Source organism: Schistocerca piceifrons, chromosome 5 (genome assembly GCF_021461385.2).
Source record: "Schistocerca piceifrons isolate TAMUIC-IGC-003096 chromosome 5, iqSchPice1.1, whole genome shotgun sequence".
Lineage (NCBI taxonomy): Eukaryota > Metazoa > Arthropoda > Insecta > Orthoptera > Acrididae > Schistocerca > Schistocerca piceifrons.
The window spans coordinates 413,298,342-413,325,639 of record NC_060142.1 but is presented as its reverse complement, the minus strand read 5'-3'; the positions used below and the strand labels follow the sequence as shown (position 1 = coordinate 413,325,639).

Below are 27,298 nucleotides of genomic sequence, written 5' to 3'. Positions count from 1 at the left end.
GAGCATCATCAGAATGTACAGTTTAAAGTTGGCTGACAGCATTAAAGATTGCATTTACAGTTGGCTGACAGTTCTAAAAATTAATTAGGCTGCACTGTAGCACCTAAACTGTATATTCCGATGATGATCTTGTTCATTTGAAGAGCAAAACCAGTCATAATGAAAAATAAAAAGTGCAACGTGTGGCTGTTTTCGAAAACTTATATTAACAGTCACTCCTCCTGCAGACAATCCCTGCTCTGTTTTATTTGTAGTTCACTGTTGCTATTTGCGTTCACATATTATCATTTTGTCGTTTGGAGGTAGTGAGTAGAGCTGTGGACACTAGGAAACGGGAGTGCCAAGTTGAGAAATTAAAGAAATTCTGGCATATTTTTCTGTTTGAGTGCAATAGAAGGCTGACAGCAGCGCCAACACCAGGAACATTTGTGCCGCATTTGGGGATAATGCTATAAGACAGACCACAACAAGAAAATGGTTTTCTGTTTTTAAAGAGGATTATTTTGACATTAGTGACTCTCCACATTCAGGAAAGCTTTCGGGGTTTGATGAAGATTGTATAAACAAATTGATCCATTATGATCTACGTCATTGTACTAAAAAAATAAGCAAATGTGATGAACTGTGATCATTTCACCAATATGCTACATTTGCAGTCAATGAGGAAGGTTCCGAAATCAAGTATATAGTTATCACATGCACTAAGCCAAAATCAGCTGGTGGCCTAATGTGCATATCTGCTTGCTCATCATCAGTGGCTTGTGAACAACACCGAGCATTCCTATACTGTATCATTACTGGTGATGATAAATTGTGTCCTTATGCTAACATAAGGAAAAAAAAGGAATGATTGAGCCGAAATGAAGCAGCAATTCACCGTAAAAAGAAATATGCGAGTCCACAAAAGATAATATTATGCATCTGGTGGAACAGTGACAGTGTGGTATACTATGAATTGCTTCCTCGAGGCATAACCATCACTGCTGACATTTTTTATCCGAGATGTCTTGCATATGCAATCCAAGAACAGTCACCGGAAAGACTGCATGAAGTGATGCTACTCCATGATAATGCCTACTTGCATTCTGCTAGGCTGACAAAAAACCCGTGACAGAAGGTGGGTTGTGAAGTCATTCCACACTCACCTTATTCACTTGGTCTTGCACCCTCGTATTTTCACCTTTTCCATTCTCTGTCAAACAATTTTCAAGGAACTTCCTTTCCAGATGAAAATGCAGTCAGAACATGGCTTGTTGAGTTCTTCGCATCAAAACCAAGTGATTTCTACAATCACGGAATCAGAAAGTTTCCCCAGTGTTGGCAGACTGTTGTAAATAGTGAAGGATAAAATATTATTGATGATCAAAAACTCTGTTATGTGTTTATTAAACTTGTGGAGATATGCTACGAACTTATGCATCAGCTTTATATATCCCGCTGGTGTGAACCTTCAGTAGATAAATACTAGCAACTTCATTGTTTTTCCACTTCTCTAGTGCATCATCTTCATTAGAAAATAAAAACCATCATGAACTTTTGTAATGTAAACTTTTCAACATATGCTGTTTGCTGTTTTCTCATTTCTACTTCTTCAGAGTGGTTTTTTGTGCGTATTCCAATCGAAGATGACAGTGCTTTTTGATATTCATGTGATCAAATAGTGATCCCATAGAGTAGTCTAAGTTTGGATTAGCTGCATTGTAGCGTGTAAAGCAAGTATTGGTTGAGCATGAAACTGCTCGAAGCTGAAGGAATTCTATAAACATCTATCAATGAAGTATAAAGGATAATTGTGACATGTTGTGGATGCCAAAAATCAGTTCATCAGGAACTTTGTGAATGGTGGTAAAGAAAGTAGCCACCATTAGGCAGTCTCTCTTCTGAATCATCTTATTTAAATGTAACTACCCCTGTATCTTTTTAGAAAAATTTCTTCTCCGAGGCAAGTCGTGATGCAGTACTTTCGTCATCATCACCAGAAACTCCACTTGAAGAGGTACCAATTATTCCTGGTCTTTCTTCTGGAAACAGGGAAGATGAGGTATGGGAAGCTGCTTCAGAATTTTTGTGTCTAAAATAACATAAAATAAAATAAAAAAATAAATCGTTAGTCTTTCGAAATAGTGATACTATTCACGTTATTGGTTGATCTTCTTTGCATGCTTATCTTAATTCCTTCCTTATCTTTCTTTCTTTACTTTTTTAAGTGAATAGGAGTTTCTTTTGTGTCATGCAATTGGTACATTTGTTTCTAAGATACATTTTTATTTATTTTTGAAGCAGTCCCATCATTCAGTTGCTGATGAGTCTTACGACAAAAATACTGTTCTATCCAGTGTATTTAATTGTTATTATATGTGGAAATACGACCTTGAGAAAGGCAAGAGTGCCCTTGTTCAATTGGTGGTGGAGTGTTCAATTGTTGTTCTTTATATGAGGTTTTGTGTTCATACGTTTTGCTTTTATTTGTTGTATTAAATGATGTAATTTGTTGTTTCTGCAGCATCTCTTTATTGTTGTCTTTTCTTTCTGTAATTTATTTTTCTCTTGTCTTTTAATTTTGCTTTTCCACACGTTGCATTATTATATCCAGCTCACTTGTTGACGGTACCTATTACAGCATTACGTCATGATTTAGGTTAAAAATGATTGAAGCCTCATTTTTCTGCTGTATTCCATATTACAGCTTGCTTTGTCATAATACTGGTGTTTGTGTTTTGTACCACAAGATTTAATTTTTAGCATTTTACTTGTACACAGACAACAGTGAATACCTCGGATAGCTGATAAAAGGTGGAGGAAGTGTGAGAAAAAGTGTCAGAGACTTTTGTAAATGTATGTAGCTAGCACTTGTTACCTTTTTCCTTTTTTATTTCTGCTATTTAGAAAATGATGTAGCACATAGGTCATGAATATTAAATTTTAAGAGCCAAGTTTGAATTGCTATCCATCTATTCACTGTATCGTGAAATCACTCTGTGCAAATGTTCTTTGTATGATGGCACAAATAAAGTCTTCCTCCACGCGTCCCAAATTGAGCTATTGCTTCATCTCTAACAACACTGCTGGTTATGGAAATTTTTTTCTTATCATCATTTCGTTTCTGTGATCTGTAGACTGACTCTTTAATTATTAAAATGGATGGGGTATGCTGCAGTTCTTAGAATAATTAGGCCTATGTATTAATTTCATTATTAAGAGATTTCTCAGTTATTAATTGCAAATAGAAGAAAATGTCAGTTTACTGGGGTAAAAAGTCCTATTCAGAGTCAGAATTCTGAAATCAGTATCCCTTGTTTTCCATTCTCAGAATTTGTATTAGCCAGTAGCTAAGCCTTTTTTTAATGCCTGGAACTAATTAAAATGTTGATATTAAGTTTGTTTTGTGTTGTCAGTCCTTACATTTAACTTAACTTTTCCTGAAGATGAAACACTGTTCTAACCTTTTTGGTTTATTTCTAGGAAAAATCACTTAAGAATGAGGAAAACTCCTTAGTAAGTATTCCAGCCTGATTTTAACAGTTATTCTTGTTCAAGTAAATAGTTACAAACACTTTCAGAGTAAATAAAAAACAATATGATACCAAAATAAATTTAAATGTGAGGCTATGTATAACAACAATGGAAATTTCTCAATGGAATAATCCATTTATATTATAAAAATGGATGTGTGTATGTGCGCATGTATCTGTGTACGTGTGTGTTCCCACATCGCCTCCAAAATCACTGGGGTGATTTCAACCAAACTTAGTGTGCATCTACCTTCCATGTAGGCGACATTCATTGTGAGGTTAAGAACTGCTTACCTATGAAAGACATGAGGTTGGAGGTGGAGGTGTAAAAGCCGTTTGGTCCACAACTCATGAATTCCCAAACTTTATTGATCCAGTATTAGAGAATGAGAGCACTCAACAACGTGCAACAAACTTTACACATAATTTCAAACCTTTATAACTATGTTTCTCACTGACAACCCATAGAAAATGATGAAAGGAAAAATGTTGTATCGCTTACTGTTTTTCCGCTGTTAATGCAGTAAAAGCACTACTTCTTTACTACTAACTGTATTCGCAACACCTCTTACAGACAGTCTGCACATATACCACTGAATGTAAGTGCAAAATTATGTCATTTTATGACACATAGTCCAGGAGATATGACTATCCACATAAGCTGCTGAATGAATGTACGTACAAAATTATATTGTTGTATGAGACATAGTTCAGGAGATATGTTCTTGGTTCAGGAGTAATGTCTTTATAAGCACTAAGTACAAGGCCAGACACTCCATGGTATTGGCATCAGTGCACAGCTATAAATAAATACCTGGACATGCTGGGTTTCTCCACTAGTATGTAACAAAAGAAAAGAAAAGAAAAGTCACCCACTCACCTACAGCTAATTGATGTGTGGTGCATAGAAGCTGTCAGCAGAATACGGTATTTATAATAGCTTTCAAGCTTTTGGTCTTTCCCTAGCAAGAGTACACACACCCAACATTCACACACACAACCACACAGAGGCTAGCATTTCTTACCTACACTGTGTGTGAAAAAAAGTAGTGATTATGTGCAGTGTGAAAAGTAGTTTACCAGGGCCCTTTTGATTATTACAGTGTATTTCAGGAAAGTTCATAGCTACCTTCTACGTGTTCATTGATATTACAAGTACCACTTTGATTGGTGCATTATGTGATATCAAGTTACATTCAATCCTTTTATTATTGTTACTTTTTTAATTGCTGTCCCGCACCACATAATTTTAGTTGATTACTTTAATATTTTATTATAAAATAAGTTAGCATTATTTCAGCCTTTTTTTTCAAATTTGGTTCTCTTACTACTAGAATTGTACGATTTATGAAGAGGTAAAAGTAATGTGGGTTCTGCAAAATGGTAATTTAGAAGATAGCTTCATTCATAGTTAGTGACCTAATTATCAGTTCCATGGAGAGGAGAACAACTTGACAATGAGATCCAGCATCCAAATCCTGAAATACTCCTAAACCATCATGATACAAAGTTACTGAAGTGTCTAATTAAATATGTTAAAAGTATGTATTAAAATACAAGGTTCATGTATCCTTCAGAATGTGAGTTTTGTATTCTTTTTTGTAAATATACATATTTCAAGATAAAATGGCAGCCACAAAATTTAAATGCATATTATCAATGTTACACATGCCACTTTAACAATATAATGAGAAGGAAAGTTGGTACTCACCTTATAGTGGAGATGTTTAGTCACAGTTAGGCACAACAAAAAGACTTTCACAATTAAAGCTTTTGGCCTTTGGCCTTCGTCAACAATACACACACACACACACACACACACACACACACACTACTCACGACTTTTACATGACACTTTAGGTACCTCATGTTAATAATGACAGGTACCATAAAGTGGGGTGTCATAACAAATGTAAATGAACATTAATTAATTGTTGATTCATCCACATCTAATTGCCAGTCTAATACAACAATAAAACATAATTAAAAGTTAACGAACATGTGACTCCATAATTACATAGAGGACAAGGTGATTCATAAGTAGTGTTGTACTATTTATCTACATCTAATAACAAGTAACTGCACACAGTAAACACGGCCTTTTTTCTGACAACAGGGCCATGATGATGATACATGCTCCTCCGCTACATGCCATGTGTGTTCTGATTTGTCTTTCTGAAAAGCTGAGTAGGTATCCTTGTGTAATAAAGATGCTGAACTCATGAAAATGTAAAGAGTTCAGGATTTTTCATCACAAATTTTGAGTGTGCAGTATTTTAGTAATGTGATCCAAGGTAGGAGGAAGGGCAGCATCAGTTGTAAATTGTTAATTTGTTATTGCAGATCAGCTTCAGCTACTGTGTTGCTATCTTCAGCACAGTTATATCCATGTCATGATGACTCATCATAAATATAATAGCATATGGTGCCACTTGATGTTATAGATAACAAACATCAGTTAAACTCCGAGTTTCATTGATGTTTGTCATTTGTAATGTCAAGTGGTACCATGTGCTATTATACAGGATGACTGAGAATTAAGTTTATAGATTTTATGTGTCAAAATAAAATAGAGGTTGAAGTCTATCAGCAAAATCTTTATTTGTTTTTGAAATATATAGTTTAGGAATTTGCTTCTTAAAAAATAATGTCATTTAAATACAATCCAGCACTCCTACAGCACTAATTTAAACAATGAACAAAATTTTGCATGACGGCTCACCATGGGCTGGCTACCACTTCTCTATAGATATTCTCGTCCAGTTGCTCCACAGATGTCAGATTTTTGACCTACACTTGAGATTTGACATACCCCTGTAAAAAAAATCCATGGGGCTCAAACCTGGACTGTATGGTGTGGGGGCCAGTATATGTCACCCCTCCTGCAGATCAGTTTGGTGGGGAAATTTTCGAAAACTCGCAGTACAGGGGCATTGAACGTGTCTACAGTGGCTCTGTCTTGCTGAAACCATGTTCTTTGGTTACAACCAGGAAAATTTTGCAATTGAGACACCAAAAAGTCATTTAACATCATCACATAACATCCCAAATTAACTGTAACTGCACTACTATTCTTATCCTCGAAAAAATATGGCCAGTTATTACTCAGGCTGATGTTACAGGCCATACAGTAACTTCTGGTGAATGAAGGGTTTTGTTTCCTTCTGTTTAGGATTTGTTCCACTCCATTAGCAGCAATTTTGCTTATTGCTGTGACCATTCAGGTGAAAATGAGTGTTGTCAGAAAACAGAACGATGTTAAATGAAGGGCACTCAGTCACATCATTAATGAACTAGCCTATGTCTGGTATTCTAGGGCTTTAATTCTTGCACGAATTGGATTTTGTAAGGATGCAGTTTAAGGTCTTTTTGCAGAATTCAGTGCAGTGATGACCTATACTCATTTAAAGAACTTGCAGGCTTACAAATGGAGATGTTAGGCTCATCATGAACCGTCCGATTTACATTCTCCATGGATTTGCCCATTCTTGATGAATTTGGTTGGCTGTGTTTCAGTTTGGCCACTGTTGAACCAGTCTCCTTAAATGTTTCGATCCATTTCCAGTTAAGGAGAACTTAGCATAATTTACATTATGCAATCCACAATCACTGTAAAATTTCCTCCGTGCTACAGTTGCTGAATCACCATTTTCGTAAGATTCTCACACACAGAACTAAAAGCCCATGCCCGAGAAATTCTCCATATCGACTGAATTCCTAAAAGTCAAGCAGGTGTTGAATGTACCTCCGCCCCACCCTCCTCCCCACTCTCCTCCGATTTGTTGTGCATATGCAGAGAGCTCATCAAATATAAACTCGTTTAAGATGACTTGTATTTACGAGTCATCTGATTTGGATAGAAGTGCGCTGAACATAGCTAGATAGAAGTGCGCTAAACATAGCTACCCAATAGCTGAAATCGATCTGCAATAAATAGATCAAAAATTTACAACTGATGTTGCCCTCCCTCCTACCTAGGATATCCTTAATACGATTGTGGAGCACACTGTTCCTGATGCAAATAAACCTGGTTTTACTAGTATGATTCAGTCTGAAAGTATAATTTATAATGAAAGAAATTTTTATCTTTTAATTTTTACAAACTTACCCTTTCTTAGCAACCTCTTTTCTGTGTTATTTAAGTAATTCTTTACTGTTCAGTACATATTATTTAAGATGTTTGTTTTAACTCTCTTTTTAAATATGTTGGTTTTAATATATTTCATGTCTGTGGCCAGTTTATTGTAGAGCTTGAGTCTGTGCTAGCTTTTTATTTCATTTTTCTCAGTGCATATAATTCAAGTTTGGTTCTTGTTCCTCAATCATGACTAGTGCTGTTAGTTCAGTAATTAGTTGCATTTTTCCTAATGTACGTAATGGGTTGGTAGATGTGCTCTGATTGTGCAGTCACATTCCCCAACTCTTTAAAAATATTTGTACTTTGAGGCCAGTTACTGTTCTTAGTTATTATTCATGTGACCCATTTATGTATTTTAAGTCTTGTGGTAGTTTATTTGCACTTGAGCCCAAAAAATTATACCATAGGTAAGGACTGAGTATACATAAGAATAGTATGTAACTAAGAGACAGTTGCTGTTTTACACTGATGACAGGACTCTAAGGTCATAACAAGCTATGACATTCATTTTGCTAGTATCTTTGAGTGCTCATGTATTGTCAACTGACAGTCAACATTCATCCATAAAAATTTTGTGTTTGTTACACATTCTATGGAATTACCATCTACATTTAAAATGGGTTTGCAATAACTCGAGACTTTTGACAGTTCCATGCAGAGCGAGTGGAGGGGTGCAGTGTTCCTGTACATGCTAGGAGTGCCACGCATACTTTTGGCACGTAGTCATTAATTTGCCTTCAGTGAAGAAGTGTTAAGTAACTAAAAATTATACCAAAGATGCTACCTACACCAATGAATAATTTATGGTGTAAGAAACTTGTGTCCAAGAGAGGAATCAAATTTTAACAATAGTTGCTTTCATCTGCATTTCCACCTCACTAAAACTTTTTATGAATTGTTGCCACCATGGCCCATATAAGTTCTGTGAGATTAAAATTGGTGTGGCATGGAAGAATCCTGAGTACATTATACCGTTTCACTATAGTCAGTTCCCGAGCCTGATAGCATGGGTTTTTTTGGCTTGTAGAGCTTTATAAGTTTGATGAAGTTGACCTTTCCATGCTAGGTTCAGGTTTCTCTGATGATATGTACCTGAAACAAATTATCCACTTTCTTCCATTGCCCATTGCCAAAACTTTTTGTCAACACAGTGGAATGTGATAGTGCATTGTCCATTACTATTGTTGAATTTGGGAGAATATTTTGTAAAATAAAATTAGAAAACTATTCTATGGAAAAACTGTCATTCTTTTCCTCATTATGGTCCCCTTGCTTTCTGGAATAAAACAGCAATAAACAGTTTGGACTGAAGCCATGATATGAGCCATGTGAAGGATGATTGTATAGCCGTTGATTCCTATCGGTGCTTTCATTGTTCCTTTGGCTGTTTGATCCACCCAGACATTTGTCAACCTTTGAAATGCATTAATCTATGTGTCGTCAAGCCACACAATGTGTTCAAACAAAATGCTCCTCGTAGCTTTCAGATCTGGCTTCTCCATGTCATGAGCTCAATTCTCTTGGTGATAAATTTCCGATATAAAAACTTTTGGTGACCAAAACCTAGCTTGTGAAGACATTTTGCAGAGATAACTTACTTCTGATAAATAGCTCCTCTTCTTTGGGGCTAAAAAGAAGTGTGTTTAATGTAAGGTACTCCTTGCATTTATAACAGCCATACATGTCTGTATATGGCATCCTGCTACAGTGCAACTGTCTTGTTCCCAAATCTGTTGTGATTTATTTTTTTGCCACTCTCTCCATGAGAGAATGACTTTGTGATGCCTCATCAACTTCATCTTCCTTTCTGTCCTTCCTTTCGGTTCTCAAAACCACAGATCCAAGAATGTTAAGTGCAACGGCTTTTCTGCCCACCACTCTTGAAGCATCTAAAATCAGACCCTCACTATTTGCTATCATATTGAAAGTACTCACACACAAAGCAGCCAAATCTGTCCCTTATCTGTGTATTTGAATTCTGCTTCCAACAATAAATACTTTTGAAGCCAGTGAAAGTGTTCTTGGATAACTTCTTTTATGGCAAACCTCATATTGGGACATCTCATACTGTTACTAACAAAATGGTAATCCTAAAATATTTGATTCACAATCACAGCAGACAACCACACTCCATTGCTTGGATTACACTTTGTGAGGTTGCTCTTCGTTGCTCAGTTTACCGATGATTACTCCTTTTCTTGGCTGTGATGGATTCTTTCATTATTATTATTATTGTTTGAGAATCATTTAGGTGGATTTAATTAAACACAGTGGATTGAGATGTCACTATGAGTTTATTATATTCTCTGTCAAAAGGTATTACTGAATTATGGTGACAAAATAATCATCCAATTTCAGTTTCATTAATGCTTCAATCTTGGATGATATTCTCTACTTGAGAATCACTGTGCAATATTCTTCTGACATGTAACTGTAAAATTCAGTACACTGCTTTCTGCCTTCTTTCAAATTCTTCCTCTGACTGAGTGTTTGGTACTGACCAGATCTATGGACTCCATTTTAACATCTGCCACACTGTAGTATGCTCAAAAATGAGTAATCATATACCTAATTGAGTTCAGATATCCATAACTGCATGTTGTCGCTCCTCACAGATGTATTTATTTTTTCTCATACCTATCGAGATGCAGCAGTGGTGACCTCACAGCTTCACTGCTAGAGCTGAGGAAATGGAAGCAACTGATTTGTGAACCAAATGTTACTGTTTACTGACAGCATGGCAGTAGGGTGGACTATACATGCTGAGCCAGTTGTGGTGTGAGAGTAAAGCTGACTCATCATTGGTGTTGTCTTGTTGTCTGGGCAGTGGGCGCCATGGTCTTCCACTAGTCAAAGTGGTCAAAAGTCACATGTTATTTTAATCACACTAAAGTGTGACAGAACTATTTTCCTACTCAGACTGAAATGAATGAAATTAACACTGAATGTGTTATTTCAATAAATGGAAAATGCAAGATGAAATAATGACAATTATTTTATTGCTTGTTGACCAGTAGTAAACATTTTTGAAGTTTTAATTTGCTGCCTATAACAGGAATTCTGATGTTCACTTGCTATGGCAGTATTGCTATCAGTTGTTTTCCTGTGCCTAACATTGTCTGGGAAGTCAATGATGTATAGTATATGAAGAAGAATAATGATCCTAAGATACCATCTTGAAGGAACTCATATAGTAGGGTTGCCATCTTCTGCAACACCTCAGTATGGGACTCCACTGATAAATCCAAATTTTTACACTGAGCAGCTGTTATTTTATTAAGGAAGGACGTGGACAATGTAGTAATTAGAAAACTTAGGTCAATCACTGTAGTGTAAAATTGTGTCTTAATAACTTAGAATGTAATTACTGCAAGTATTTTTAAATACTTATGGAGCATTAAAAATGCTAAACATGTAAGAGTAACATATCAATCCATTGTGAGACTACTCTCAGTGAAAATCGTATTACCTATTTCACTGACTTTAGTTAATGGTTTCTTGACATTCTTAATGATTTCAAAAAAAAGTTCCTGCAGTTGTAACTGTAAGTTAGAACATCCACATTTTGCGTACAAGAAATTGTTATTTATGTGTGCTAGCCATGGATATTTCTTCTTTTGTCTTTCTAAATAAACACATAGCCTTTTTACCCACCTAGGAAGTGAACTGTTGTTACTTTGACATTAACTATTTTTGTTCAAGAAACAACTAGCATCACATGTTGACTGTTGACAATTGACATCAATTGACTGTGTGTAATTTAGTTGGTTCAGAGCTTCATTTTGTGTTGGCTCATATAAAAAAATGCACTGTTCGTAGTTGCAACCCTCAAAAATGAGAAATCCCTTACTCTACAGAATGATCGGCACACATCCTACACTAACATAGTTTGGATTTGATAAATTTTTTATGAAACATTTCTTTTTGTTTTGTGCCCATACTATTTGCATTCTCGGTGTCCTGTTTTCTGGACATAATGTACTAGTTTTCTTATTATTATAACACTATTTTTGTCAGCTACACTCTTGAGCTTCAATAGGCACACTAGCAAATAAAAGAGATTAAAAGAACACAACAAAATATATGTGATGATAAAATTAGCAGTCACACATTCCAGTTTCATCTTCACCATATTTTGGAAATGGATCCTAAGACATAGCATTTTCAAAAATTATCACAAGAAACAGCCAACACATTCAAGCTATGCAGCATACAAATATCTTTGTCCACAAAAAGAAAGTTGTACAATAGACTGACACACTTTGCCAATATGAATCCAGTGAATTCTCCATTCATGTCAGATGTAAAATGAACATACAAGTTTTGCATTTTGTTGTAATACCAGGTGCTTATAATGAAACTGACAGTGTTCCGAGTGCTACAGTATAGGCTGTATACATCACAGGCTGCTGAAACATTAGGTATGTTCATTAATGCTGAAAAAATAATAGTTCCACTTTCTGCCTCCAGGTGAAATATGGTGCTGCAAGCAGTCAGAATGTGGTGTGGGTGCAGAAAAAGGGGAGGAATGATGAAACACATGATAATGGTGGTTGTGGCATGTTTATTATAATATGGTCACAAGTCACAACATGTGTTCAATATGATCTCCCGACTCAGCACCATTTTGTATCTGTAACACGCTGTGACTGACAGTTGTGGAGAAGGCTAACCAAAGACTGTGTTTTATTGGCAGGACACTTAGAAAATGTAACAGACATACTAAGGAGAGTGCCTACACTACACTTGTCCATCCTCTTTTAGAATACTGCTGCACAGTGTGGGATCCTTACCAGATAGGACTGATCGAGTACATCAAAAAAATTCAAAAAAAGGCAGCATGTTTTATATTATTGCGAAATATGGGAGAGAGTTCACAGAAATGATACAGGATTTGGCTGGACATCATTAAAAGAAAGGCGTTTTTCATTGTGAGGGAATCTTCTCATGAAATTCCAATCACCAGCTTTCTCCTCTGAATGCGAAAATATTTTGTTGACACTGACCTACATAGGGAGGAATGATCACTGATGTGTCGGCAGCTGGGCCAACACCTTGTAGATCGAGATGGCTGAAAATGCACGCTAGACTAACGCAGACGGGCGTGAAGTACTGGAACAGGCTACGTAATTAATGCTATGAAGAAAAGTACGTAGCTGGATTAATACTTATCTTTAATCAATCATTGTGGTACATCGCTCTTGACGATACACAGGAGACTTTAATTACAATCACTGTAAGGCTAATGGCGCCTTGCTAGTTCGTAGCCATTAACTTAGCTGAAGGCTATTCTGTCTCTCGGCTAATGAGAGAGAAAGGCTTCGTACATCTGATCGCTAGCTAGGTCGTCCGTACAACTGGGGCGAGTGCAATATCGTATCTCGAGACCTGCCTTGTGGTGGCGCTAGGTCTGCGATCACACAGTGGCGACACGCGGGTCCGACATGTACTAAATGGACCGCGGCCGATTTAATCTACCACCTAGCAAGTGTGGTGTCTGGCGGTGACACCACATTCCTCCCCCGCAAGTCGGCGAACGGTCGTGAGATAAGGCTTCCGCCCGCCGTGGGGAGGACCCCATGTTGACGTAGGCGATGAGGTGGGGAGCCTAACAACAGGCGAGGCTGTGCCACCCGCACCCGGCCATTCGGTCCGAGGGGAGCTAGGAAACTCCTGAAAACCTAGTCCAGGGTGCACGTCAACATGCGGTGTATGCGCCCGTAAAGAGACAGGAGGGGCCGAAGGGTCGACCTCCATTGCGTCGGGGTTGCCGACGCGCGATGACATCATGTGGTCCGGAGCGGGCAAGAGTTCCATGGCGGAGGACAGCTGGTCACGGGAAGCGATCGGCGGCGCGTGACCCTGGGAGGCGCATGGCGGCTGCAGCGAAGCGTCGAATGCGGGCGGCGCCGGCGGGAGTACCGGCGGCGGCTGCTGCGGCGACTGCTGCGGCGGCGCATCGCCATGGGGCAAAATGGAAGGCATCGTTGGTAACACCTGGCGATGAGGCGAGCCAGTAGATGGGTCCCCAGGGCGCTGACCGGACGGCACCGTCGCCGAAAGCAGACGGGGAGCGGCAGAACGCTTGCGACGACAGAGACGCAGCTGATTGAGATGCCGACGCACCTCATCAGAGGCCCCCAAAACCAAATACATCGCGCGGCCGAGGCAGCGAAGAATGCGCCCTGCGAGCCAACGCCGTGAACCTCGATAGTTGCGATAAAATACAACGTCGCCTGGAGCAAAAGCAGGAGTCCGCCGCTGCACAGGAACCTGACGCGGCGGATGCAGCAAAGACATCAAGGTGCGATGAGGACGACCATGGAGCAACTCAGCCGGCGAGCGACCATCGCGGGGCTGAGAGCGATACGAGGACAAAAAGAGCAACAACGCGTCCTCCCGAGAATGCGACTCTTTCAATTTCAACATCTGTGACTTGAAAGTCCGGACCAATCGTTCAGCGGCACCGTTTGACTGAGGATGTCAGATGTTGAATACCATTGGCCTGGCAGAATGACTGAAATTCTGCGGACATGAATTGTGGGCCATTGTCGGGAACAATAGTCTGCGGAAGACCTGCAATGCAAAAGATAGCAGACAACGCTTGGATGGTGGCGGAGGACGTCGTGGAAGACATCCGGACAACAAAAGGAAAATTACTGAAGGTGTCGACCAGAACCAGCCATCGAGCATTCCAGAATGGACCAGCAAAATCAATGTGCAAGTGTTGCCAAGGGGAAGTGGCTTTTGGCCATGCAAAGACTTTCCGCGGCGGTGCGGATTGTTGTTCGGCACACGCCAGGCAAGAAGAACACATATTCTTAATCGCAGCATCGATTCCGAACCAAGTACAGTGCTGACGAGCAAGTTGTTTCGTTCGCACTATACCCCAATGTCCTTGGTGAAGAAGCCGTAAAACAGAGGACTGTAACGAACGTGGGACCACGACTCTGGACTGATCATTATCAGAACGCAACAACAAAACACCACGTCGAACAAAAAGTCTCTCCCTGTGAGCAAAAAATCAGCGAACCAACGGATCCTCGATCCGAGACTTTGACAAAGGCCATTGCGTAGCAACAAAACGTAAAACAGTAGCAAGGACAGGGTCAGCAGCTGTGGCTGTAGCTACACGACGAAAATCGATCGGAAACGATTCGACCACTTCATCCGTTTCCGAATCAATGAACATGCAAGCAAGTTCGGAAGAAGCAAATGCTTTATCCTCAGCAACAGGCAAACGGGACAACGCATCGGCGTTTCCGTGCTTAGCAGTGGACCGATACAAGATATCGTAGCGGTACTGCGAGAGGAAAATAGACCAGCGAATGAATTTCTGCGCTGTACGTGGAGGTACAGGCTTGTTCGGATGAAAAAGCGATGTCAAAGGTTTGTGGTCTGTGATGATGGTGAAGCGACGACCATACAAGAAATCATGGAACTTAGTAACACCAAACACGAGAGCCAAAGCTTCTTTCTCTATCTGGGAATAATTTCTTTGCGCAGATGAGAGCAATTTTGACGCAAAGGCAATAGGGCGATCATGCGAGCCAACTTTGTGCGCAAGCACAGCACCGATCCCGAAATCCGAGGCATCTACCATCAACAAAAGGGGTTTCTGGGGATCGAAAGGCGTGAGGCAAGTATTAGAAAGCAACGCCGATTTCAACTGGCGAAAGGCGCGTTCGCATTCCGTCGTCCAGACGAACGGAACACCTTTACGGCGTAAGCGATGAAGCGGAGCTGAAATGGAAGAGGCGTTGCGCATATATTTGTGATAATAGTTAATTTTACCCAACACACTCTGTAGCTGTTTCACATTGCGAGGGGAAGGTAAATCTTGTATGGCACGGAGGTGCTCTGGACTCGGATGTATGCCTTGGGCATTGATGACATGGCCCAGGTATGGTAAGTCACGAGCAAAAAACACACATTTGTCCGTCCTCAAGCGAAGACCATTTTGTCGCAAGACCTGAAATAACGTTCGTAGGTTCGCAAGATGATCTTCTTCTGTCTGTCCGGAGATCACTATATCGTCCAGATAGTTTGCTGGAGTAGGGACCGACGCACAAATAGTTTTTAAATATTGCTGAAACAATGCAGGGGCGGATGCACACCTGAACGGCAGTCTTTTGAACCTGTACAATCCAAGATGCGTGTTAACCATCAATACGCGCTGGGATTCGTCGCCCACAGGTATTTGCAAGTACGCATCGGCTAGATCCAACTTCGAAAAATATTTTCCCGGGCACAGTTTAGCAAAAAGATCTTCCGGGCGGGGCAAAGGAAAAGTAGCAGTCACTAGTTGTGGATTCACTGTGGCCTTGAAGTCCACGCAAAGTCTCAATTTTCCGGAAGGTTTTGGCAAAATTACTAAGGGTGAGGCCCAGAGAGAAGCTTGCACACGTTCAATTACACCCTGTGATTCTAGATCGTTTAATGTTCTTGCGACCTCATCACGCAATGCGTGGGGAACATTGCGCGCTCTGAAAAATTTCGGTTGCGCGTTGACCTTCAGTTCCAAATGTGCTTCATAGTTTTTAGCGCAACCTAAGCCCGGTGCAAAAATGTCTGCAAATTCGTCACATAAGCGAGAAACACTGTCTGAAGGCACAGTCTGATTCACTGATAGCACCTGATTTACAATAGACATGTTAAACAACTGAAATAAATCTAAGCCAAACAAGTTCACTGCAGTAGAATTGTCTGTCCGGAATACGCAGTGAGCTTAACTTTTGCGGCACGCAACGGAGGTGCGCCCAGTTGTTTGTACGTGTCGTGATTGAGCAATGAAACTGCAGCTCCAGTATCGAGCTGGAATGGTATCACTTTGCCTTCAAAGTCTAAGTCCACAAAAAGTTTATTGTCCTGCTGACGACAAGAGCGACTGTTTTGTGCAATTTGAACAGACACTGGTACAGAATCACTTGCTAATTGACGTGATTTCCGGCGACGTCGACGCACAGTTTTTGTGGGACGAACACAGTCACTGTTAGAGAAAGTGTCACTGGACGAAGTGGAATTAACTACATGAATGTCCATGGGCGAAAGTCCACGATCCTGAGTGTCCTTGGTTCGATTCCGGCGCGAAGCAAAGGGCCTGGAATGATTGTGATTGTCTGATCGGAGCTTTTTCTGGCACACACTTTGAACATGTCCTTTCCGATTACAGAAAAAGCAAATAGCTTGGCGTGACGGGCAATGTTCACGCGAATGTCTAGTAGCACACCGCGGGCATGATTTCACTGCAGTTGGGGGCTGGCGCGGCACACGTGGCTTAAAGCGCGGCGGCAGCTGCGTTTGTTTGCGCGAGGGCAGTTGACCGGGCCGCGCAGCTCGCCCGGCGGGCCGGTTAATGTTACACACTGCTGGCGAAGTTTCAAAAGATTCCTGAGCACAGTCAAGTGTGTCTTGTCTATCCAAAATGTCTATCACTTGTTGAAGGGAGGGATTAACTAGTTTCAAAATTTGCTCCCGTATGCGAACATCAGAAACATTCTGTGCAATTGCATCACGTACCATTGTATCTGAATAAGAAAGACCACAGTCACAGTCAAAGGCACAGTCCCTAGTAAGTCCTTGCAATGTTGCTACCCACTCCCTATTAGTTTGACCGGCCGTACGTTTTGTACGAAAAAACGTATACCGTTTTGCAACCACATTAACTGTTTCTTTGAAATAGGCATCTAAAGCAGACAAAATTTCCTCGTAGGACAGAGTTGCTACGTCGCGTCGGGGAAACAATTTCACTATCACACGGTAGGTGGACACACCGACACAAGAAAGCAAAAACGGCTGCCGCTCATTACCTTGAATTTTGTAGGCGGCGAGATGGAAGGTAAACTGGCGGGACCATTCCTGCCAAGTCTCGTGGTTTTCATCAAAACTTCGAAATGGTGGTGCAACGGCAGGTTGTGGCTGCAGTACCGGTGAAGCGGCGGCGGCCGCATTGGTTTGAATGGCACGTTGACCCTGGACGAGCTGTCCAAGGGCATCCAATAACGCCTGCGTCTACTGATTCTGCAAGCGATAAAATTCGGACAGTACATCTGGCGAAGCCATGACACAAATAAATTAGGGCAAAGTAAAACACAATATCCTTTGTAGACTCGTCGCCATGTGATGTGTCGGCAGCTGGGCCAACACCTTGTAGATCGAGATGGCTGAAAATGCACGCTAGACTAACGCAGACGGGCGTGAAGTACTGGAACAGGCTACGTAATTAATGCTATGAAGAAAAGTACGTAGCTGGATTAATACTTATCTTTAATCAATCATTGTGGTACATCGCTCTTGACGATACACAGGAGACTTTAATTACAATCACTGTAAGGCTAATGGCGCCTTGCTAGTTCGTAGCCATTAACTTAGCTGAAGGCTATTCTGTCTCTCGGCTAATGAGAGAGAAAGGCTTCGTACATCTGATCGCTAGCTAGGTCGTCCATACAACTGGGGCGAGTGCAATATCGTATCTCGAGACCTGCCTTGTGGTGGCGCTAGGTCTGCGATCACACAGTGGCGACACGCGGGTCCGACATGTACTAAATGGACCGCGGCCGATTTAATCTACCACCTAGCAAGTGTGGTGTCTGGCGGTGACACCACAATCACCACGATAAAATAAGGGAAATCAGAGCTCACACAGAAAGATATAGGTGTTCATTCTTTTCGTGCGCTGTATATGATTGGAATAATAGAGAATTGTGAAGGAGGTTCATGAACCCTCTGCCAGGCACTTAAATGTGATTTGCAGAGTATCCCTGTAGATGTAGATGCTTGCTGCAAACACGGTGTAATCAGAGAGATACGCTGTAGCATGCTATCCTTCAGACCAGCAAGAGTCTGGATACATCCCTTACAGACATTATCTTTTAGATAGCCTCAAAACTAGAAGCCACATGGATTTAAGATGCGGTATCTGGACGGCCATACATCTTGAAATTGCCTAGAGATGATAAGTTCATTACTGAAGGTTTCTCAGAGCAATCTTCCACCTGACAAGCAACATGTGATTTTGCTTCATCTTGCTTGAAAAGAATAGTGTGGATACATTTGTATTTTCAAAACTGGGATCGCATGTTGCACAAGGAGGTTCTTATAATATGCAATTATCACTGTACACCTAACAGACCCACAAGGTGTCATCTCCCTGAAGAAAAATGGACCAAGAAGTAGTAGCTGAGTGCGTCATTGTTCCTGCACAAAATGTGGTTGAGTAGTGACCCATATGTTACAGTTCTGTGCATTCACAGCACCATACAGAGAAAAATTTTCCTCAGCTGCCCAAAGAATACTCCATAGCCACATGTCATCCATTTCTGTGCATGTAAAAAAATGAATGGCAAAGTCACAGTGCTGCAGCCTATCTTAGGGCTTTATTTGGCACACATTCTGAGTCTTGTTGGGATAACAGTGTAAGATGTGCTGCAGAATCTTTTAAACTGTTGACCAGGGGAGTGACAGTTCCTTTGACACAGCATGAACACTGGCTGCAGAATTTTAGGCATGTATTGCATGGTTGGCTATAGCTACAGCAACTTCAACAACCGCTATGGGAAAGGACCACCCCATTTCTCAGCTGCACCTTCTAATCACGGTTCTTCAAATGTCTTGATCATATTCTGTAGCCCATTTATTGACATGGGGCCTCTTCACAGCTCTTTCTGTTGGCGATATTCGCACACTGCATCAGTGCTGTTGCTGCTGTTCTGATAAAACAACTTTACCAGCAGTACATGGTCTATCTTTTCAACAGCTATTGTGTTTTGTATGGAAAACTTCAATCTTTTTAACCCTTTACACTAATGGTCATCTCAAAAAAGAAATCACCACACATTGCCAAGTGACAAAGCAGCATACTGGCATCAAAACTGGAAACATTTCATATTCTTACTGCTTACAGCACCATATTTTTACCTGGTGACAGAAAGTGGAACTATTGGTTTTTCCCCCCTCCAGCATGCTCACTGAGTGTACTGATTAAAAATGACTATACCTATGACATTTCAGCGTCCTGTAACATATGCAGTCTGCACTACAGCACCTGGAACACTGTCATGACACCTGCAACATATCAGTAGCATGGACAAAATTTTCTGTTGTGTGTTTTACGTTATAGAATATAGCAGAATATTTGATGAAAGCCAATGAATTTCACATCATCTCTGAGTAGCATTTACACCAGTTGCCCTATATGGCTCCATCTAGCATAATGCAAGTTATTCCCTTATGTCTTAACACACATCCTGTCCCTTCTTTAATTAGTTTTTTTCCATGTATTCTTTTCCTTGCCAATTCTGTGGAGGAGTACCTCATCTCTTGTTGTCCCAGTCTACCTAATTTTCAGCATACTCCTGTAACAGCATGTTCCAAATAGTTTTATTCTCTTCTTTTCCGATTCTTGCACAGTCCATGATTCACTTCCTTACAATACTGTGCTCCAGATATACATTCTTAGAAATTTCCTCCCCAGTTGTAGTGAGGGCTGTTCTCTACACTTGGGCTAATCAACTTCTCACATCCTCATTGCTGGATCCACCATCCAGTATTTTGCTTCCAGGGTAGTAGGATTCTTTTGCTTCATCTACTGTGTTATAGCTACTCTCATTTTTGCTATTCCTCATTACTTCCCACCTCTCTCTGTTTGTATTCTGTGGTGTTAGACTGTTCATTTCATTCAGAAGGTCCTGTAATTCTTCCTCACTGAAGATTGCAATATCATTAGCAAGTCTTAAGATTGATACCCTTTCATCCTGAATGCTAATCCCACTCTTGATCTTTTATTTTATTTTTGTCATTGTCGGTGTATAGATTTGACAGTAGGGGACTAAGACTGCATCTTTGCCTTAAATCTTTTTTGTCTTAAATTTTTTTTTTACTTGACCACTTCTGTTAATCTTCCATTGTTAGTGTACATCCTTAGTTCTTGTAAAACTGTATATTACCTATCTTTCCCTATCAATTATACTTATTTGTCTTAGAATTTCAAACATCTTCTATCATTTCATGTTGCTGAACACATTTTATAGGTGAACAAAGACTAAGAAGATGTCACTATTTTTGTATAAATCTTGCCTTCATTCAACATCAGAATGGTCTCTCTCAAAGCCTAACTCTGATAGTCATCTGACAGATCCCCAGTTTTCTTTTCCATTGTTCTGTCTATCATTCTTGAAAGCAACTTGGACATGTGAGCTGTTAAATTGATTGTGTGGTACTTCTCTCTTGTATCTACCTTTGCCGTCCGTCTTTGGGATTGTGTGAATGACATCCTTCAGAAAGTCCAGTGGCATGTCTCCCACAATATAACTTCCACACACTTACTTGATTAGTTGTTTAGTAATCACTTCCCCCCATGATTTTACAAACTCTGAAGGAATATTAGCTTTGCGTTCAGCTTTGTTTGATCACCAGTCTTCCTAATTTTTGTTAAACTCCCATTTTAGTACTGGATCCCTCCTGTCTTCCACATAAACATATATATCTTCTTCTGTCATGTCACCAGACAATTTCTCCACCTCATAGAGGCCATTAATGTACTCTTTCAACCTATCTGCAGTATTATCTGTATTTAACAGTGGAATTTCTTTCACACTTTTAATGTTGTCACCCATGCTTTTAGTTTCACTGTAAATTATTTTGACTTTTCTGTAAGCTGAATATGGCTTTCTGATGACCATTGTATGTCCAATTTCTTCTCATTTTCCCTACAGTTGTTTCACTTTAGTTTTGCTGCACTTCTTATTGATTTCATTCCTTCATTGACTTCTATCCCTCTGTTCCTTCTTGCTCATGAACATTTTTGTATTATGTGGTTGATTATGTGGAGTATTTCTTCTGTTACACAAGGATTTTTCACCATTGCCTTGCTTCTGCCTATATTTGTTTGTTCAACTTCTGTGATTGCCTTTTTTAGGGACATCCATTTCCCATCAACTGAACTGCCCCCCCCCCCCCCCCCCCCCTTGTTGTATTTATTATAATACCACATACAGACTAAATCATCATCATTCCTCTTTACTTTAGTATCGCACTTCTTTCCACAGTGATTCTTCCTAAAGATTCCCTTAAACTTCAGTCTACTCTTCCTCATTACTAAATTATGATTTGAGTCTGTATCTGTTCCTGGATAGGCCTTAAAATCCATCATCTTTTTCGGAATCACTATTTTACCGTGATACAATATAGCTGGCAGCTTCTCATGTCTCCAGGCCTTTGCCAAATATCTCTCCTCCTCTTGCAATTCTTAAGCAGTATATTTGCTTCCAGAATGAATTTTCACTTTGCAGTAGATTTTGCACTGAGTTGTGATATTCTGACAGATTAAAACTGTGTGCTGGACCAGAACTCAAACCTGAAAGCTTCGCCTTTTGCAGGTGGGTATTCCACTGACTAGGCTATCCAAGCGTCTCATGACTGCTATCTGCAGTTTAGTGCAAAAAATCAAGGAGCCTCCATCATTCTTACTGCTGTGGTTGTATTCTTTAGTTATTCTATCTTTTATCCATTCTCCAACTGCAGCATTCCAGTCTCCCATATGATATTTGCATCTCTCTTAACACAAGATTAATCCTGTCACTAAACTGTTCACAGTAACTCACTCTTTGCCCCACCTTCCTGTTCATAATGAATCATGCTCCATTATACGATATTTGGTGGTTGTTGATGTTACCATATATGTGTATGACTAGAAACCCTTATCTTCTTTATATTTCATTTCACTGAATCTTGCTATATATAGATTGAGAATTTCTATTCTCCTTTTCAGATTTTATTATTTCCTTACCACATACTGACATTTCATTCTCCAACTTGTAGAATATTACCATTTTGTTAGTTTTCCAGCCTTTTTCTCATGCTCTCTTCCCCATTGACAGTCCCCTCCTGGACTGTTAACTAAGGTCAGTGGTAGCTGCAGTGTGTCTGTTAAGTGAGTTTCTCAGACCTGAGAGACAGTTTACACTTTTTTGTTCTTCTTTTGTGGTAGGCCATTTGAAATATAGTATGCTGTTGCTATTAGAATATACAGTGGTTTGCAGTACTTGTAACATACCGTCAGTGTGACATAAATAAGCTTACATTGAAGACACATTGAAAACAATGCTTTTAAAGTCCAATACAATAACAACTCCAAAAGTTTTGGTTTTACAGCCCTTGGGGAAATATTAATATTCTATAATATTTATTATGTTGATCAGAAATCTGCTATCACAGTTCTTGAATCCAGTGATATTATTCCTCGTTCCAAATTTCTATGGCTCCTATGCATGTGAAAATATTCAGAATAATAGTAGTAGCACATAATTTGATTAATGTTAAAAATGAAGGCTTGAAGTGCAATGCAATAGTATGAGACTTTTTGCATTTGAAATCTAATAAGAGAACAACATAAAAGTTACTTAAAATAATATTCATGTGTATGTGTAGTACTTATTTGTGTTCATTGTTGCTGCCATGTTACAGGCTTTTAGTGAAATTGAGTGATTATCCTTTCATTTTCAGGGGAAGCCAATAGAAGTCATTAATTCCAGATCCAAGCCAGAAGAGACATTCAACATTACAGAATTTCTAAAGTCCTTAATACCATCATCCAGCACAACAACAACAGCAACAGCAATTCCAGGTCTCACATTGGATGAAGATGAGCCGGAACCAGAGCCTGCACCACTGCAGAAGCAGATTTCGTATACTTCAGACACAGAAATTCAGAGCACTTCAAATACAGACTATGATTATCCTCCTCTTAGTACATCATCAAGTCCTTTGCAGCCACCACCAATGCCTCCAAATCTGTTCCCACTGGAGGAGACGACAACATACAAATATGAAACAAATCAAGAAACTGAAGATTCGTGGAATACAAAACTCCCTCCAAAGTTTCCAACATGGAGCGACACAAACCCTGCATGGCAAACAGATTCTGGGGAGAAAGTTAGTGAATGGATGCCTGTGTTGCCAGTGAATAAAGTTCCCATACAGGATCTCGACACACCAGAGTCCCCACCAATGTATGAAAAAGAAGGTTTCAGTGATCCTGTTGAATACGATGACTCTATTGTAAATTCTACAATGGTCTCAGCTTCTGCAGATGTAGATCACCGCACCTTAGTTCCCCTACCTTTGGCCAGTGCTGGTGCTGCTGAAGAGCCTGCTCCATTGAATGAGCCTTTGGAAGATACAGATCACCGTTTGTTGATCCATATTCCTGTCCCTAATCACAACAAGAAAGATGTTGATCACCGACCAGCACTACACCGGAAGAAGGATATTGACCACAGGAACCTGATTAGTTTGACAGGCTCACCTGTCCGGGATACGCATGCACCTCTTGTACCACCCCCAACACCTCCAGTTCTCTCCTGGCTTCGCGAAGACCAGGATTACAGAGCTGGAAAAATTATCTCAGCATCGGAAAATTCAGTTGAGAATGAAGTTAGTTCTGATGGTGATGTGGACTACAGGAAACCTTCTATTAAAGTTATTCCTCACAAGAACAATATTGGAGATTTGGACCGTACACAGTATCGAGAACAGTCATCAAGATTAGATGCAAACAGATCAGATGATGGAGTTCTTTCAGATGATACTGAGCAAGTAAAGGCAATGCATATATCACCACTTCGGAACAGAGATGACAATGAAGATGCTAAAACACCAACAAAAACATTTCCACACAAACGAGATGAAACACAGGATAATGTGGAGAGTGTTGATATGGAGATGAGTGATGAAGAAGTTAGTGAAACAAATGAAAATGTTGCTAGTTCTTCAATGGGAGATGGTGTTAAACTTGATGAGGATATTGCCCCACTGCCACAGGTTACCAGTAAGACGGTGTCATTCAATATAAATAACCAATCAAAAGTTTTGTTTAATTCACCTCTTAGTGAAGTTGGTGAAGGGTCACCAAAGACACGAAACAGAGTTTTTGGGTGTCATAAAATCCCTACTATTGGTGGTTCAGCACCAGTTCCACGTCTGAGAAATACTCCACCACCGAATGTAACATCTCCAAGGAGTTCTGTGAGAACAGCTTTACTTGCACCTCCACCCCCCCCTCCTCCACCTCCTCCACCACCGTTGCCTCCAGAAACCTCTGGAGGAGCTACAAGCACAACCACTGTGGGTATTACATCTCTTTGTGATCTTTTGTCAGCTAATGCTAAGAACATAAATGTAGCAGAATCGACAGAGACTAATGATGTCCGAAATGGGCAATTGAAGGACACAGAATCCCTCACTGAAAACAGCAACCTAAGTAGACTAACTGATGATGCAATCTGGAATAGTCTTCCTGATTTGGAAGCTATCACAGAACTTCTGAATTCTAGTAGTGGTACTTCACAGAGTTCAAACTCACTAAATGTTAGTAAAGAACATTCAGAATGGATAGAAGATTCACCAGCCAAGACGACTGAAAGCAATGGAACTGGATCAGGTATAGAGACTATTGTTACTGCATCAAACACTCCATCAGTGCAGAAACCACCTGATCAACCATGGTGTGTCCCTGCATTTAGCACAAATGAGAATGAACCTTGGTTGAATGATGAGATACCTGGATTTGAATCTCATGATCCCTTGAGGGCTCATCAGTCAGACAGGGGTAGGATGATCCGAGGCAGGGGAATGGGTCCTCTTAGAGGTTTCCAAAATCCCCCTCCACCTGGCCCCCCTGGACCACCTATGGCACCTCCACCAGGGTCGGTGCCTCCTCCAATGATGAGGGGCCCGTTTAATCCTCGAATGAGACCAGGGTGGTCAGGACCAAGAAGGAATGTCCCGCCACCTCCGAGATTTCCATTTCGTCCCCCACATGATCCGAATGTTGGACGAGGTTTCTTCAGACCATTTCGGGGCAATATGTCTAGGCCATATGGTGGTGGATGGTGAGGCAGCAAGCCATAAAACTGAGGTACAAGGGTAGCTCGTGTAAAACTGTTCATTGTCATTGTAAATGATGTGTATGTTTTCTGTGATAATTTTTCACATTATAAGAGCATTATGGAATCATTGATTGTTGTAATGTGAATAGCAATTTGAATGTTTTGTACCAAAAATGAGAAGATCACAGTTCCTGGATCCTGTGTGTAAATAAAACTGTTGCTGTGAATTAGTGTTCCATTAAGAGCACCTGCAGAAACATGATTTGGTAAAAAAAAGTGCTGTTGCCTCACATTCTGTTCTAGAACTCATATTACATTCATTACAACATACCAACAAGTGTGATTGATCAATAAATATTCCTTTTGTACCTGATTAATGTTGGTGATGAATGTATTTCTATTGAATTTAGACTGGAACCAACATGTTACGTCCCCCCCTCCTATTTTTTGTTGTCTTTCACTATCATTTAATTTCTGGCTCCATGTTGGTGTTCCTGGTCCACTACCCAAGATGTAGGAGACTCATATTTCTGTTCCTGTCATACAAAATAATAGAATGTCTGTAACAATGGGCAATATATTTATTTCACAAGTGATAAAATATGTAACTGTTGTCAAGGACTTAACAGTGCTGAACAAGCTCTGATGACTCAGTACTGGCTTGATTTGTGTTTTATATACTGAAAACAATATTTCTGTCTTGTAAATTTTAAACAAAGCATACAAAATTTGTAAATATTCTTCTTGTTGAAGTTTTTATAAGTTTTTAAAAACCTTTGTGTAAGTGGGGTCATATATAAGCTCATTTCACTTGTGTAACAGACTGTAAGTGTACTACACTTTTAAAGAAGAAAATATATTGTGGCAGTGAGCTTTGCAGCATGGAAAATTTGAAATATTAAGAGATATCTGTAAATTTTATGATGTTAACCTGTGGTGTTATCACAAGTTCACATCTTAGTTGTTAATTGTTTTATGTAGAGATCTTGCACAATAATAGTCTTGCTTTGATCAACCTGTCTAGTTCATAGAGGGTTACTGAAGAAGCACTATTTTATTGTGTGAATGTAGAGTTGAAAGTGATAGAAACTAATGAAGTGAGCAGTTGTTCGTTGCATTTTATTCATTGTAATGAATGTTCTAGATGTACAGAATTCATTCCCTTGGAGAATGAGGTAATTAAAAAAGTTTGATAACCAAACAAAATGGTTTATTATGACAAGCTTTAGTGTGCCATGTATGACTGCTGTTTTTAGCACCAGTAGTACAATGTATTCATCTTGAGTTCCTTTCATCTGTCTTACAGCATCCACTGCTGGGATTCCCTGTTTGTTTAACAGAAAGATAAAACTGATGAGCTTTCTAGTCAGCAGTTTTGAATGCCCCCCCCCCCCCCCTCTCTCTCTCTCTCTCTCTCTCTCTCTCTCTCTCTCTCTCCTTTTCTTTAGTAGAAGAAATCTCTTAGAACCTAAATGTTCTAACTTATGATGATGAGTATATTTCAGCATTGTTTACAAGATATCTATGTTCATTTTAGAATTCAGTTATTTCTGTTTGGTGATATGTTTTTCATCTAAACTTTGGTTGTACCACAAAAGAAGAGTGAATTATATGTGAAGGAAGCTGTTGATAGTAGAAGTGGCCTTGGAAATTGTTTAGAATACTTTTAAATGCACACAGAAGAGGCACAGCCAAAAATAGCTGCTTATATTTGCAGTTCAACAGAATAATATTTTCAAAAGGTAGTCTCACATCTAACTGGT

The 27,298-nt window shown here is 39.9% G+C and overlaps 1 protein-coding gene across 2 annotated transcripts in view; it reads left to right on the top strand.

The window, feature by feature from the left end:
- LOC124797963 overlaps nucleotides 1-26,881 on the top strand; it is a 168,203-nt gene extending 141,322 nt beyond the window's left edge. The window contains exons 8-10 of one of the 2 annotated variants that reach the window (XM_047261125.1): nucleotides 1,925-2,041; nucleotides 3,463-3,495; nucleotides 23,152-26,881. In XM_047261125.1, the coding sequence (XP_047117081.1) occupies nucleotides 1,925-2,041; nucleotides 3,463-3,495; nucleotides 23,152-25,542 (2,541 nt within the window). In that variant the 3' untranslated portion in view covers nucleotides 25,543-26,881. The remainder of the gene's footprint in view (nucleotides 1-1,924; nucleotides 2,042-3,462; nucleotides 3,496-23,151) is intronic. The other variant, XM_047261126.1, reaches the window with a different exon arrangement.
- Nucleotides 26,882-27,298: the final 417 nt, after the last annotated feature.